The sequence below is a fragment of the Mixophyes fleayi genome, chromosome 4 (assembly GCF_038048845.1).
Source record: "Mixophyes fleayi isolate aMixFle1 chromosome 4, aMixFle1.hap1, whole genome shotgun sequence".
NCBI lineage: Eukaryota > Metazoa > Chordata > Amphibia > Anura > Limnodynastidae > Mixophyes > Mixophyes fleayi.
Window position 1 is genome coordinate 267535055 of NC_134405.1, and position 15818 is coordinate 267550872.

Here is a 15818-nt window from a genome sequence, read left to right on the forward strand (position 1 = left end):
GTCCTGCTTGTAATGTCTTCTGTTCTTCTGCCCAGGAAAGGCACATTGTTGATTGCAGTCTTCTGTTCTTCAGCCAGGGGGGCCCCATATTTGTAACATCCCTGAATCTTCTTGCTTGATTGAAGGAAAATAAAAGAAGTGCAGGACCGCCGCAAACAGCTTCTACGCAGTAGAAGCTCCAATACGCAATGAACTTAGCTCATTGCATTAGGTCTTATAGTATTGGGTGATTTTCCCACGCTAGTGGGAAAATCCCCTAATACTATAAATAGAGGACCGTCATTATCAGCTATAGCAAGTGCAAACGATACGGTTCCTTACAGGCATATATACACATACGTGCTACTCTGCACCAGCTGCATTTGTTTAGAAGTACCCTTATTGTACTCTGCCCATTTTAGGCCACCCCTTTAATCTTCTGCTCCAATCGTAAAGGAGCGTGAATGTCAGATGTGCACAACACGTATATACAGTCATTGGCAAAAGTTTTGAGAATAAAACAAATAAAAGTTTGCTGCCTCAGTTATTATGATGGCAATTTGCATATACTCCAGAATGTCATGAAGAGTGATTAGATGAATTACAATTAATTCAAAAGTCCCTATTTGCCATGACAATGAAATGTATACCCAAAACAACATTTCCACTGCATTTCAGCCCTGCCACAAAAGGACCAGCTGACATCAGGTCAGTGATTCTCTCGATAACACAGGTGAGAGTGTTGACGAGGAAAAGGCTGGACATCACTCTGTCTTGCTGATTGAGTTAGAAGGTGGTGCTTGAAATCATTGTTCTTTCTCTGTTAACCATGGTTACCTGTAAGGAAACACATACAGTTATCATTGCTTTGCACAAAAAGGGTCACAGGCAAGGATATTGCTGCTAGTAAGATTGCACCTAAATCAACCATTTATCGGATCATCAAGAACTTCAAGGAGAGAGGTTCAGTAGTTGTGAAGACGACTTCAGGGCGCGCAAGAAAGTACAGCAAGCGCCAGGACCGTCCCCTAAAGTTGATGCAGCTGCGGGATTGGGGCACCACCACTGCAGAGCTTGCTCAGGAATGGCAGCAGGCAGGTGTCAGTGCATCTGCACGAATAGTGAGGCGAAGACTTTTGGAGGATGACCTGGTGTAAAGAAAGCCAGCAAAGAAGCCACTTCTCTCCAGGAAAACATCAGGGACAGACTGATATTCTGTAAAAGGTACAGGGATTGGATTGCTGAGGACTGGGGTAAAGTATTTTCTCTGATGAATCCCTTTTCAGATTGTTTGGAGCATCTGGAAAACCGCTTGTCCAGAGAAGGAAAGGTGAGCTCTACCTTCAGTCCTGTGTCATGCCAACAGTAAAGCACCCTAAGATCATTCATGTGTGGGGTTGCTTCTCAGCTAAGGGAGTGGGCTCACTCACAATTTTGCCTAAGAACAAAGTCATGAATGGTACCAAAACATCCTCCAAGAGCAATTTCACCCAACCATCAAGGAACAGTTTGGTGAGGAACAATTCCTTTTCCAGCATTATGGAGCACCTTGCCATAAGGCAAAAGTGATAACTGAGTGACTCGGGTATCAAAGCATCGAAATTTTGGGTCCATGGCCAGGAAACTCCCCAGACCTTAATCCCATTGAGAACTTGTGGTCAATCCTCAAGAGGCAAACTCCAAGCATTTATTAGGCAAGAATGGGCGGCCATCAGTCAGTGTGTGGCCCAGAAGTTGACTGACAGCATGCCAGGTCGAATTGCAGAGATCTTCAAGAAGAAGGGTCAACACTGCAAATATTGACTCTTTGCATAAACTTAATGTAATTCTCAATAAAAGCCTTTGACACTTATAAAATGCTTGTATTTTTACTTCAGTATACCATAGCATCATCTGACAAAAAGGTCTAAAAACACTGAAGCAGCAAACTTTGTGAAAACCAATTTTTGTGTCATTCTCAACACTTTTGGCCTTGACTGTACATGTGCTCTCTTTGTGGGCATGTGTAGTGCATAATATCTTAATTAACTCTACTCATATAATTAAGTCTACTTAAACGGGCCATGTCCCTTTCACCCTAGTACCACCCTTCCTTCCTTCTTCCCTTCCTCAACGAAGTCTAAAATGCCCATCCTTGATGTTAAGAACCCAAATGAAAATTAAACCACTTCAGTATAGCTATGCAAATAACCTTACCCATCTTAAATGCAGAATTTCTGCACAGTCACTTTAAAGCACAAAACATTAAACCGTCCTCTCAACCACCTGTAAAGTAATAGTCACCAAAAATACATTCCCACACATAGTTCCAGCCCCCTAATGGCTACTCTTTTTCTTAGCCACAGTAAATATACAAAAATTAATTTACTCCAAACGCTAAAAAGGTTTTTTTCCATCTTTAGTACCACTGCCACCACATAAACTACATTACATTATATTGCAATGGTTATGTGGTCCAGCAATACAAATTACAGTTCTGTGGCCACTTAAAAGACTTCATATGTTGCAGAACAAACTTTATTTAGTTTAATAATTTACTTGCTTAGTTGTCCATGGACTAGTTTGATTGGTCATCCTAGAGGTGAAATTTTTTTTTCTGCACTTCCTTATTTATTTTTACTCTAATTATTTTCTGCCAAGCAATAAAAGTGTAATTTGAAAAAATAATGTTGATTATCTGGCAACAGGGTTAACAACTTTGGGAAACCCAACGGCAGGACTCTCCTAAACACAGAACTGACAGAAAACTCACAGGAGAGAGAAATTTACTTAACTTTTCCTCCCATAGTGTGTTGGATATATGATGTATTGCTTAGAAGCCAAAACCTTACACATCACACAGGTTATCTATCGGGCAGCGGGCAGAAAAGCACCAGAACATTAAGAACACTTCAGTCTGTGGTCTTGTTTTCTAATTAACTTCGTCAACTTTAATATATATATATATATGTGTGTGTATATATGTACATATGTGTGTGTATGTATGTGTGTGTATATATATATATATATATATATATATATATATATATATATATATATATATATAATTTTTTTTCCTCTATCTCTCTCATTTTCCTTATGATGTAGAACTTTTTATGTATGCAGTATTGTTTTCAAGATCAGTCATTTATCAGCATAATGAGTGGCCTGTAGTTACAGTCGATACTTATTTGTTTCACATTTATTGTACAGCACATTATTTCAATCATTTAGCATTATTTTAATCACACTGACACTTTTTTTCTTATAATGGTATTCATATAGAGCTATAATGAAGTTCCATAGCATGAAAATGGAGGAGATCAATAAAATTATTCGTGATCTCTGGCGCAGCACCTACCGAGGACAAGGTACTTCTCCTTATATTACATTTTGTTGGTGTCATTATGTTACACTCAAAGACAATCAAATTGAATTTCTCTTTCCTACCAATTGGGGGACACTGCGACATTGGGGGGGGTATAGTAGGTAGTCAGGAGTTCTTGTCACTTAAACTGTTAATCTTTGGACTCCTCCCCTGCTATGCCCCTCCTCTCCAGAGAGATCCTCAGGTTTTTTTTAGGTGACCTAGAGTTCGGTCACTGGAGTATAGGCTCCTGCCTATACTCAGTTTAGTTATAGTTTACACGTTTTTATTTTATTCTTTATAGGTGCAGCGCGGGATCCCTGAGCCCAGCAGAGTGAGCAGGACTTAGCTCTACACACTCTGGATCCCAGCGCAGGTAAGTGAAGCCCAGCGCTCATGTTACCAGCACCTCTGCCGGCAGTGGTTCATAGGGGCCATATTTATTAGGAAATGCCACAGAATACTGTTTGGTGCACAAGCAGCTTAGCGAGGATATCTGCAGTACCTTCCTATAGATTCCTCCGGCCGGCAGCACTGGTCCCCTAGGCAACGAGCACAGGGAGAGCACAGTAAGGGGCAGAAGCAGCGCTCACACTAGCGGAGGTGAGCGGCTGCTCTGCCATAAGGAATCGCTGGGCACCACCGCACATAAGCGCTATAGCGCTAGGGCACACAAAATTGGCCGCGGTTTTTCACCCCTGGCGGCCATTGGTGGATGGCGCCAGGGAGTTCTCGGGAGGCAGAGGTGACACAGCAGGAAGGGGAGGAGCGCTTCCTTCCCGCGCGGACAGAGGAGTCTGATCGCCATTACAGCGTGCAGCTCTGCATTTTCTTTAACCCCTGCTCTGCCTCTCTTCTCCTGGAAAGTTTCTACAGTCCCTAATCGGCTACACTGTGCATTAGTGAGCATTGGGGGAGACTGTATATGTGGGCTTGTATGTTCTTGTGAGTCATTTCTGATTAGGAGATTTTCACAGACAGTACTATTTTGAAACTGCTTGTATTGGAGTGGTGCTTTGTCAGAAACTGCCTAGCACAGTCCTTTTCTATTTAGTCGCCTTAAGTTGTCTGCATTACTTTTAAGAATTATTTTAAGAAGCAGAATTATGGCGGAGAAGGGGACAGCAAAAGGCAAAGGGGCTTCTGTGCCTGCTGCATTGTATTTTGCCTGTTCAAAATGTAACAATAAACTTCCCGTTGCCCACACAGACCGAGACGCCCTTTGCGCAGCTTGTGTTGCTGACGCTCAGAGGCATGATGATTCAGCCCAGGAGGGGTCCTCTGCAATGGTGGAACCGCCCTGGATGCGATCCTTTTCTTCGGCTATGGAGAAAATGACGGCCGTGATGCTACGAGCAATTGAGGTACGTGACAACACTACCACACTTGCACTTACAGGCAGCCAGTCTGTAGGAAATGCTTCCACATCACAGGCAGGGTCCACTCACGGAGACTACAGGCCTGTATCTATTCCCCAGAGGGGTAAGAGGGCCGTTACTGAGACCGAGCTAGAATTAGATCAGCTTTCTGATCACTCATCAGCCGAGGAAGGTGAGGTGGATATTGACCCTGATGGGGAATCTCTTTATGATGCTGACTCTGGATCCACAAGTGTGGATAGTCTTATTTGGGGTATCAGACATGCCTTAGGGTTAGCTGACCCGGAACCCGTAGCACATAAAGGTATATCCTTGTTAAAAAGACCCAAGGCACAGTTAGCTTTTTTCTCGCATTCCCCAGAAAGGTTGGAAATTATTTCTGAAGCTTGGCACAGACCAAATAGACAGTTCATGATGCCGGGAAAATTTAAGTCCCTCTATGGGAAACGCTGCCGAAGGTTGACGCTCCAGTAGCCCGGTTAGCTTCATCTGCAGCTATCCTTGTCCAGGAGAGGTTACCCTTAAGGATTACACAGATAAGAAGTGTGATCTGGCTCTTCGTTCAGCTTACACCGCTGTGGGAAGTATGTTTAGGCCAAATTTGGCTGTAGCATGGGCCAAAAAAGCCGTTCAGTTATGGATGGAGTCTTTGATTAGGGGCCTTAGCGATAACACTCCGCATTCACAGCTACTTAATCTAGCAGAACATGTTCTTGAGACTTCGGAGTATGTAGCGAGCGCTGCCATTGATGCAGTCTCAGTTAATGCTAAGGCTTCGGCTCTGATTATAGCAGCTCGTCGTAACCTATGGTTACGGACGTGGTCGGTAGACGCAGACTCTAAAAGAGCTTTAGAAAATTTACCCTTTGATGGCCTAACTCTATTCGGGGCGGAGCTCGAAAGGGTTATTCAGGAAACCACAGGAAGTAAAAGTACGGCTCTACCTACGGTTTCAAGCAGACCCCGTCAGGGTAGATTTCGATCCTTTCAAAGTTTTTCCCGGGGGGGAGGTGCCCCTAGTAGAGGGCATTCCTCAGCATCTAGACCTTCGGCCGGTAGAGGCAGAGGATGTAGAGGCACGACTAGGAGAGGCTCTGTTCGTCCAGCGGACAAGCCCTCCGCATGACTTGGTCCCCCAGGGGGTACATCTGGTTGGGGCACGACTTCTTGAATTCCGGAATCAGTGGTGGAAATCCACGACGGATCTCTGGGTTCGAGGAGTTGTGTCCCGGGGCTATGTCATAGATCTAGCCCACTCCCCCCCTCACAGGTTCTTCGTCACTCCTCTCCCCTCTTGCCCCCGCAGACGTGTAGCACTTCAGGAAACCATGCAAAAGCTTCTGGCTGCTCAAGTAATAGTTCAGGTTCCTCCTCTAGAAAGGGGCGAGGTTTTTACTCGAACCTCTTTCTGGTGCCAAAACCAGATGCATCATTCCGGCCCATCCTGAATCTTCGGTTTCTAAACAAGCAGCTGAAGATTCAAAAATTCCGCATGGAATCCCTTCGCTCGGTTATAGCAGGGATAGAAAAAGGGGAGTTTCTGGCATCGTTAGACATCAAGGATGCCTACCTGCATATACCGATCTGGGAAGGACATCAGAGTCTCCTTCGGTCCGCTGTAGGAAGGGCGCACTTTCAGTTCAGGGCACTCCCCTTCGGACTGGCTACTGCCCCCAGGGTCTTTACCAAGATCATGGCAGTCATGGCAGGCCTATTACGCCAAAAGGGCATAACAATCGTCCCTTATCTAGACGACCTTCTGTTGAAGGCACCGTCTGCGCTCCTTTTATCCCAGCAGATTCAGACTGTTATGCAGTTTCTGCAGAGTCACGGTTAAGTGTTGAATTTACCCAAGTCATCTCTGGTGCCATCTCAGCAGATGCGTTTCTTGGGCCTGTTGTTCGATACTCAGTCTCTAAGAATTTATCTCCCAGCAGAAAAGGTCTTAGCTTTACAGTCAAAGACAAAAGCCTTGCTGAGGAAGAGGAGTGTCTCCATTCTCAGTTGCATGAGGCTTCTGGGGATGATGGTCTCAGTATTCGAGGCAGTGCTGTTTGCTCAATTCCACTCCCGTCCACTTCAGGGAGAGATCCTGCGGAGGTGGTCAGGGTCGCAGATGAATTTGGACAAACAGAGGGTTTGTCTGTCCACAGCCACAAGACTATCTCTGGTCTGGTGGATGTCCAGATCCAACTTGAACAGAGGCCAATCCTTACAGATATGGCCTTGGACTCTAGTCACAACAGACGCCAGTCTGTTGGGTTGGGGGGGAGTAACAGGCACCCTGAGGCTTCAGGGTCTCTGGTCCCCTCAGGAATCACGTCTTCCAATAAACATCCTGGAACTAAGAGCAGTGTACAACACTCTGATAAGTGCTCAAGAATTTCTAAAGGGAAAACCTCTTCAGATTCAGTCCGACAACGCCACCACGGTAGCATACATAAATCATCAGGGGGGCACTCGCAGCGTAGCAGCTATGCGAGAGACCACACACATACTTGCATGGGCGGAACAGCAGGTCCCCAGGATCTCTGCCATCCACATTCCGGGGGTAAAGAACTGGGAAGCGGACTTCCTTAGCAGACACACCCTGCATCCCGGGGAATGGGCCCTAAACAGTCAGGTATTCTCCCTACTGGTGGAGCGGTGGGGTTCCCCGGAGATAGACCTGATGGCGTCCAGTCTGAACCATCAGGTACCGCGCTACGGCGCAAGAGCACGAGATCCAGCAGCAGAAATAGTAGATGCCATGTCAGCTCCTTGGCAGTATCAGATGGTGTACATTTTCCCGCCCATCCCTATGATTGCGCGGGTATTAAAGAAGGTGAAGAGGGAGAAAGTTCCCGCAATCTTCATAGCTCCATTCTGGCCACGCAGAGCGTGGTTCTCAGATCTGCTGTTGTTAGCAGGAGCTCCCGCATTTCGGCTTCCCACACAGGCAGATCTTCTGGTTCAAGGTCTATTTCTTTTCCAAGGTTTGGATCAGCTGGCTTTGACGGCCTGGCTGTTGAAACCCTAATACTTAAGGCTAAGGGTTTCTCGCAAGAGGTCATTAACACCATGATTAGGGCTAGGAAGCCTGCGTCATCTTCCATTTATTATAGAGTATGGAAGACATACATTGTATGGTATAAAGAGGGAGGAGAGAAAGAAAAGACAGTGTGGTTTGAGGCACTCCGTAGGTGCACCTACGGAGTGCCTCAAACCACACTGTCTTTTCTTTCTCTCCTCCCTCTTTATACTCAATTGTTACAGTGTTGGGTGCACCCCCCCGATCAGAGTTTCTCTTCGGGTTATTAAGCAATTATCATAATAAGTGCTTATGTTATTTTCCCTAGTGCGGTTTTCTACCCAAGTTCTTATACATTGTATGGTGTGAGTCTAGGGGGCTTCATTCCTCTAGATTTAAGATTGCCCGGGTCCTGGAATTCCTTCAGGACGGCGTTCAGAAGGGGTTGCGGCTTAGTTCCCTCAAGGGGCAGGTATCCGCCCTTTCGGTCTATTTTCAGAAAAAGATTGCTGAATATGTAGATATCAAGACTTTCCTGCAAGGGGTGTTGTGTTTGCAACCTCCTTTTTGTCATCCTATGGAGCCTTGGGACCTCAATGTGGTTCTTAGGGCTCTTTCCAAGCATCCGTTTGAGCCATTACAGTCTGTTGACTTAAGGTATCTGACGTGGAAAACAGTGTTTTTGTTGGCCATAGCTTCAGCACGAAGAGTGTCTGAGCTTGGGGCACTTCGCTGTGACCCTCCTTTTCTTATCTTTCACGCTGACAGGGCAGTCCTTCGGACCAAACCGTCTTTTGTCCCTAAGGGGGTTTCCAGATTCCACCTAAATCAGGAAATTGTTGTCCCTGCTTTTAAGGCAAAGAGGGACTCTTCAGCAGGGTCTATGCAATACTTGGATGTGGTGCGAGCTCTACAAATTTATGTAAATCGTACAGCGCAGGTTAGAAAGACCAGAGATCTTTTTATTTTATATGACGCAAATAAAAGAGGCTGGCCTGCTTCTAAGCAGTCAATTGCCCGGTGGATTACGTCCACGATTCGTGAGGCTTACGTTTCAGCTTCTCTAGCCGTTCCGCTGTCTTTAAGGGCACATTCTACTAGGGCAGTGGGTGCCTCCTGGGCGGCTAGGCATGGCGCGTCGGCAGAACAGTTGTGTAGAGCGGCAACTTGGTCTTCCGTCCACACTTTCACCAAATTCTATAGACTTCAGGGCTTTGCATCGGCTGATGCAAGCTTTGGTCGCAGGATTATGCGTGCAGCTGGTCCAGAGCATTCCCACCCTTGAGGAAGCTTGTTCTGTGTGTGAAAATTTTAGATAATGGTTCTTATTTTTAAGACCTGTCTAGGTTATGTTACCTCCTTATGTTCACTCTTGGTTAGTCAAAACTGAGGATCTCTCTGGAGAGGAAGGGCATAGCAGGGGAGGAGTCCAAAGATTAACAGTTTAAGTGACAAGAACTCCTGACTACCTACTATACCCCCCCAATGTCGCAGTATCCCCCAATGGAGTCAGAGAAACAGATTTTACGGTGAGTAAAAATCCCCTTTTCTGCTACATGTATTTTTTATAAAAATGAAATTGATTGAATGGGAAAAGTTAATGTTCATTCCACTGTTTCACCAGCTATGCCCAGCATGATTCTGACTAATTTCTCAGTGCATATGTATTGTTATGTGTTACTATGAATCTAGATTACCGAGACTGCTAGGCAAGATGAGACCTTTGATTAGGAGTGCAAAAATGTATAATTTGCATAATAATCCCTTTCTTTCAAACCCCAGATAAATACTTATAAAAACTGCTATTAGTTTCGTATATTGTCTACAGTTATAACAAATGTATACTTGTATTGAAAATAAATTGTGATTTGTAATAATCATAGGTATCTTTGATCCCTATGGGAAGAGAATTGTGCCGTGTACATACAATGCATCAGCATAATAGGAAATGGACCATAGAATTTCCATTGTGCTTTACAATTGGGAATAACATGGAGCGTTGCTGCACAGTATATTTCTTATAGAAACAATAATGGTATTTTTTTCTTTTTTTTAACCACTATGCAACATCCATGTGTTTGTCTGAACAGATTAGTATGAGCTCTCTTATGCTGTGAAAGGGATATTTTAACAGTATCCATAAGGCTTAAAGACTTATTTTGAGTATTAGTATGACTGTACAATATGCTATGATATAGAAATAAAGAGATGAAATGACCATTCAATAGACTAATATTATGTTATCAAGGATGTATTGTTTTTTTTCTATTTTATGTGATATTTTTCAGACATAGAGTGCATTGAGATCAGATCAGATGCTGACGAAAGTGTGTCAGCTGCTGATAAAAGGAGAACATACAACTATAGAGTAGTGATGATAAGAGGAGATACTGCACTGGATATGAGAGGGCGCTGCAGTGCAGGGCAAAAGGTACATAGTGTTCCATTTATTGTGTCATGTAACCTGACTTATTTGTAAGGAATTTGTGTAAATATGTTAGGAATACATTTACCATTCTCGGCACAGTGGACAGTGTTTATTCACCCAAATCACTTATTTCTCTCACCTCTTTCCTGTCTGTGCATCACACTATTTGAGTTATGTTTTGTCTAATGAACAATTAAGTCCTGTTGTATAAAAATGTTAATGTTCCCCAGGTTCTGGCCTCTCTCATTATTCGTCTGGCACTGGCAGAAACTTTTTGTTTGAACTGTGGAATACTTGCCCTGGACGAGCCTACCACTAATTTGGATCGTGAAAATATAGAATCTCTTGCCCATGCATTGGTTGAGTAAGTAAAAGAAAAGTTTTTTGTTGCCAGTTCTCTGCGAACTCTCATTAAGGCAGGGGTTTTGGAATATTCAGTGTTGGGAAAAACTCCAATGCAACTTTTAACCATGAAGAAGGCATTTAACACTTAATTTCTTTTTTCGATCATGACATGTTAATTTTGACCAAGTTTAACTTTGTTCCCTAAGATAGGGTGGGGGTCTTCCCACCATGTGAAATGGAGGCAAGTTCACCCTCTGAGATATATAGGTTGATCTTCTGGTCATCTGACCACACCCTGGGCTCTTAGCTGCTCCCTGGTCAACCATTTACCGTAGCATATGGGATTCAAATACAGCCCTTTTGTGACAGTGATAGGGAAATAAAAATTGTAAAATTAACTAAAAAAAAATGTGGCTCCTATTATTATTATTATGGCCCACAAGTTTATACAAGACTTCTGAGGTTCAATAAATTTTTGAAAACCATGGGAAATTACATGGTAGTGCCATCATCAAACCAAGGCAAAGGTTCTATTGAAGATCTATTGAATACCATTCAGTTCAGCCGCTGTCATTTCTGTTGCCGTCTCTGTTTCTCCATTTTTGCCTTTGATGCTCTCCATGGGGAATCAGTGTCCTGGCTCTGTTTCCAGCAGCGAACATGATGCTAAAGAAAAACACTGTGCTAGACACAGCTTCTCCAGGTTGATTGATCATCACACAAGTGTATCTGTGTGCAGCACATAACCGATCGCCTTTTCTAAAACTAGAAGTGGAGGTTCAGTTAAGATAAACGGTGAAGGACAATTATGTTGCCTGCTGCTTACAGTTTTTAGATTTCCACAATGACTAGTACATGTTTTATGTCTCCACCTTGTCTCTTCATTCCAACTGAACCACACCACCTGTAACTGTCTGGTGTCAAAATATCTGAATATTAGCTATATATAAAATATAGTGAGTACCCAACATTTTTATTAGCTTTTTTTCTCTGTCATTTGGAGATCGTGAGTGAGGTGGTCATACTTGGAAACATGTTTTGTTTGTCTGATTAACATTTACCTCAGTTTAATGGTCATACTTTTTTAGGAGTTTGATGTCAATTATTGTAATCTACTTTGAATATTGAATCAAAATAATATAAAGTACAAAAGGTTTGAACCAGTGATACAACTCTTTTTTTTCTTTTTTTCTTTTTTTCTTTTTTTATATTCCATCTGTAGGATCATTAAAAGCCGTTCCAGGCAACGAAATTTCCAACTACTTGTAATCACGCACGATGAGGATTTTGTAGAGCTGTTGGGACGCTCCGAATATGTGGAACATTTCTATAGGATTAAAAAGAACATGGATCAATGCTCTGAGATCATTAAGTGCAGTGTCACCTCCCTGGGATATTCTAGTCTTTAGAAATGGTCCTTAGGACTCAATTGGAAAATACTGTACAGTTGTAGTTGTTGCCCTCAAAAATTGTAAAACTGTTGTTAAACTTGAAATAGAGTAATTTTATTTGATCCGTTTTCAGTTTAGAGAGACTGAAAATAGAATGAATGTGTATCTCAGTACAGTTGCCATTTAATATTGGTTACCATAGACAGTTCAAAGCAATATTGCACCATTTATTCACTCACCAGTGCCCTCATAGCTCCTTATGACAAACTTCCTAAATCAAGATGTGCCTTAGTTACTGCATTCCCTTCTATAACGATTCAAGAGACAATGATCCACGTTCATTCACGCATGCACAATATTCTTCATACATATTTATGCCTCATTACAATCCTTTATCTCAACAGCATATAGGACTCAATTACACATGTGCATTTGCCAAAGATTCTGTTTCAATTTTACTGTTCACTAAGGTGTTCCAAATAGCAATTAGTAAGTGCACAAGAATGATGTTACAGTGTGATTGGTTGCTATGGGCAAAAGAATAGTTTTCCTGTGCACTTGTTTTCATAAATGTTCCCTGTAGCTAACTAATTGTGGCTTGGCTGCAGTGAACTCACCATGGGCAAATATATTTTCCATTAGTTAATTAAGTTAAATAAAAAATCTGCATGCTTTCAATAAACTTATTCCTGTAATTCACTCCAGGCAAATTCTTGATATTGTCTGCATGTACTCTATGTACTAGCTAACATTAAAGAGATTAAATATGATTGTGAACTTTCATGTGCTATAAGATCAATTGTAAACTCATTGCATTTGCTTGTACTGAAGACTTTTGAGAAAGGTATCGTAAATGGCGGTACTAGTACTTCCCATGTCTCAACCACACTGTAATCAATTTACACAATTTATCATCATCATCATCCTCCTCATTTATATAGTGCCAGCAAATTCCGTAACGCTTTTCAATTGAGGATAAACATAGTAATAGACAATACTGGGTAATACAGACAGACAAGATAAGAGGGCCCTGCTCGCAAGCTTACAATTTATGGGTCAATGGGAGTCGGACACATGTAGTTATGTCTACATACTGCATTTCGGTCCATCCAGATTACAAAGGTAAGAAGTGATTAGTATGCTATATGATCCACCCACACAGCAATGTTGGTCAGAGTCAGGGCCGTCGGGGGGGGGGGGGGGGGCTACTAATGGCTCAGGTATGCCAGGGGGCCCGGCCCGGACCCTTACTGCCAATTTTTTTTTTTTTTTACTTTTTCTTTTTTTAAACTTTTTTTTTTTTTTTCTTTCTTCATTTTTTTTTTTTGGTCGGGGGGGGGGGGACGGAAAGGGGGAGGGAGTTGGAAACTACAAATAAAAATAATAAAAAAAAATACATCACATGATAGCGGTGTTGGTGTCCCCCCTCCTTCCTCTGTGATCCGTTCGCACTGAATGTCGGGCGTGACGTGATGGCATCATGCCCGACATTCAGTGAGGAACGACGCAGAGAGGACAGAAGACAGAAGAAGGAGGAGAGTAGAGAAGAGATGAAAGAAGCCAATAGAAAGGTAAGTTAAGGAAGGGAGGAAAGGGGAGGAAAACAAAGCCACTGAGTGATGAAGGAGATGGGGGGAGGGGGCAGGATGGCACACTGATGAAGTAGAGGAGGGGGCAGCATGGCATAGTGATGGAGAGGGGGAGGCAGGATGGCACAGTGATGAAGGAGAGGGGGACAGCTTGGCACAGTGTGATGAAGGGGGGAAGCGGCATGGCACAGTGTGATGAAGGGGGGCCAGGTGAAGGGGAGAAAAGCAGCATGGAGGGCGCAGTGTGATCATAAGGGCACAGCATGATGATGATAGGGCACAGTAATGTGTGTGTGATGGCACAGGGGGCTTGTGACAATGTAGTGTGAGGTAAGTGGTGGCTAATTAATGGGGGAAATTTTGTTTGTGGGGTGATGGTGGGGCAATTTAATAGTGGGGACTATTAATTTAAGATGGGGGGGTTTGGGGGCTATTGAATGTGGGGTTGAGTGGGGAGAATGAGGTCTCTATTAAATGTGACTATGAATTATTTAATGGCAGTGTTGGTTGTGGTAAATAGGTATATTTATGAAATGTAAATACTATTAATTTATTGCTGGGGCTGTTTCCAGGGTGGGTAATAGGTTTATTTATTAAATGGGAATACTATTTTAATGTTTGGGCTGGAGGAAGGCCTAATTATTACTCGTGGGTGCTATTGATTTAATGCTGGGGCTGGTTGGAATTTTCTAAATGTACCCATTTTTTTCCCAAATAGGGCCCCCAACATTCCAAGATCCAGAGAAGCCGCAACTAAAGAAACCTGCAGCCACAGGTGGAAAAGGTGACAAAAACAGGTAGGAGAGAGTCTGAAAAGTTGTTGTTCTAGTGGAACAATCCCAATTTGTGGCGAGTGTTCTGCCCAATGTAAGGGGCAGGCCAAGACTGTGATCTCTTTATGTACACACTGCATTCTTTCTATACTACACTATGGTGCCACTATGGCGAGCGGGCACTGCACCCTTGTGCCAATGGTGTACACAACAATGCAGTTTTTTTCTGTAGGAGGGTGGCCTAGCCACGCCCCCAAATTGTACGAACACGCACTTTTGCGACAGCGCAAGATTTATTTGCATGCTCAACTATAAGAGGGGGCCCTATGAAGTTGTACCGGGGCCATGAATTGCTCTTGGCAGCCCTGGTCAGAGTGTTGTTGTCTTGTGTGATTTGTGTAAAAGGAGGTAATAAGATAACCTAGTGAGGTTAAGCGGGTGGTTAAAAACCCACCTTTTCTGGCAAGTTTATAATATTTTTCAAAGAACGCTTTAAGGTTTGTAGACCAGAAGAATGTCTTATTGTGCGAGGGATGGAATCTGTGCTGCTTGAAAAAAGTCCTGTCAACAGGAATGGGAGGATGTAATGAGAGTGGATGAGAGACGCAGATCTTGTGCAGAACTTAGTTGTCGAGTTGGGAGATAGTATGAGGCAAGTGAGAAGATATATGTTGGTGCAGTTTTGTTGATGGCCTTGTAGGTTAGTAAAAGTATTTTATATTGAATCCAGTAAAAAACATGCAAAGACTGACCGTGACTCAGTACAGGAAAAATGATTTGCAAGGAAAATCAATATGGCCGCTACGTACAAAATAGATCGTAGGGGCTCAAGTCTGTTTTGGAGAAGACCAGTAGGGAGGGAATTGCAATAGCCTATGTTGGAGAAGATGAGTGTATGAATTAAGAGTTTTTGCATTGTCTTGTGTAAGATATATGTGGATATTCTGGAAATGTTTTTAGATGTATGTAACATCATTGATTTGTTGTAGGGAACAAAGCATTGTTCTGAGTCAGGGATCACACCTAGGCAGCGAAATGGTGTAGATAGAGAACAGCAGAGGACCTTGTGGTACTCCATCTGAAAGAGGAAGTGGAGCAGAGGTGGATCCAGAGAAATGAACAGTGAAAAAGCCATTCGGAAAGAGAACCAGGATAGGACAGAGTCTTAAAGATCTAAGGATTGTAGCATTTGTATGAGAAGAGAGTAGTCAACAGTGTCAAATGCAGCAAAGAGATCCAGGAGAATTAGAAGAGAGTAATGGTCTTTAGTTTTAGCAGTGATCATTGACAACCTTTGTCAACACAGTCTCTGTAGAGTGTTGTGAATGAAAGTCTGACTGAAGAGGATCCTATGGGTTGTTTGTGGAAAGGAAGCGTGTGAGGCGAGTGTAGGTAATTCTCTCTGGAAGCTTGGAGAGGCATGGAAGCTGAGACATGACACTGTAAGTGAGTGTTTGGGTCAGAATTTATTTTTTTCAGAATAGGAGTAATCACTGCATGGAAGATACCAGTAGAGAAAGTGAGAGATTACAGATTTTAGTGAGAGGAGGAATGAGCACAGGAGATCTACCAATTTTT

At 43.1% G+C, this 15818-nt stretch overlaps 1 protein-coding gene across 6 annotated transcripts in view; it reads left to right on the plus strand.

The window, feature by feature from the left end:
• Positions 1-12648, plus strand: part of RAD50 (RAD50 double strand break repair protein) — a 222873-nt gene extending 210225 nt beyond the window's left edge. For 5 of the 6 annotated variants that reach the window (XM_075209740.1, XM_075209741.1, XM_075209737.1 and 2 more), the window contains 4 exons: positions 3244-3329; positions 10003-10145; positions 10373-10506; positions 11710-12648. In XM_075209740.1, coding sequence (XP_075065841.1) covers positions 3244-3329; positions 10003-10145; positions 10373-10506; positions 11710-11896 — 550 coding nt within the window. In that variant the 3' untranslated portion in view covers positions 11897-12648. The remainder of the gene's footprint in view (positions 1-3243; positions 3330-10002; positions 10146-10372; positions 10507-11709) is intronic. The other variant, XM_075209742.1, reaches the window with a different exon arrangement.
• Positions 12649-15818: the final 3170 nt, after the last annotated feature.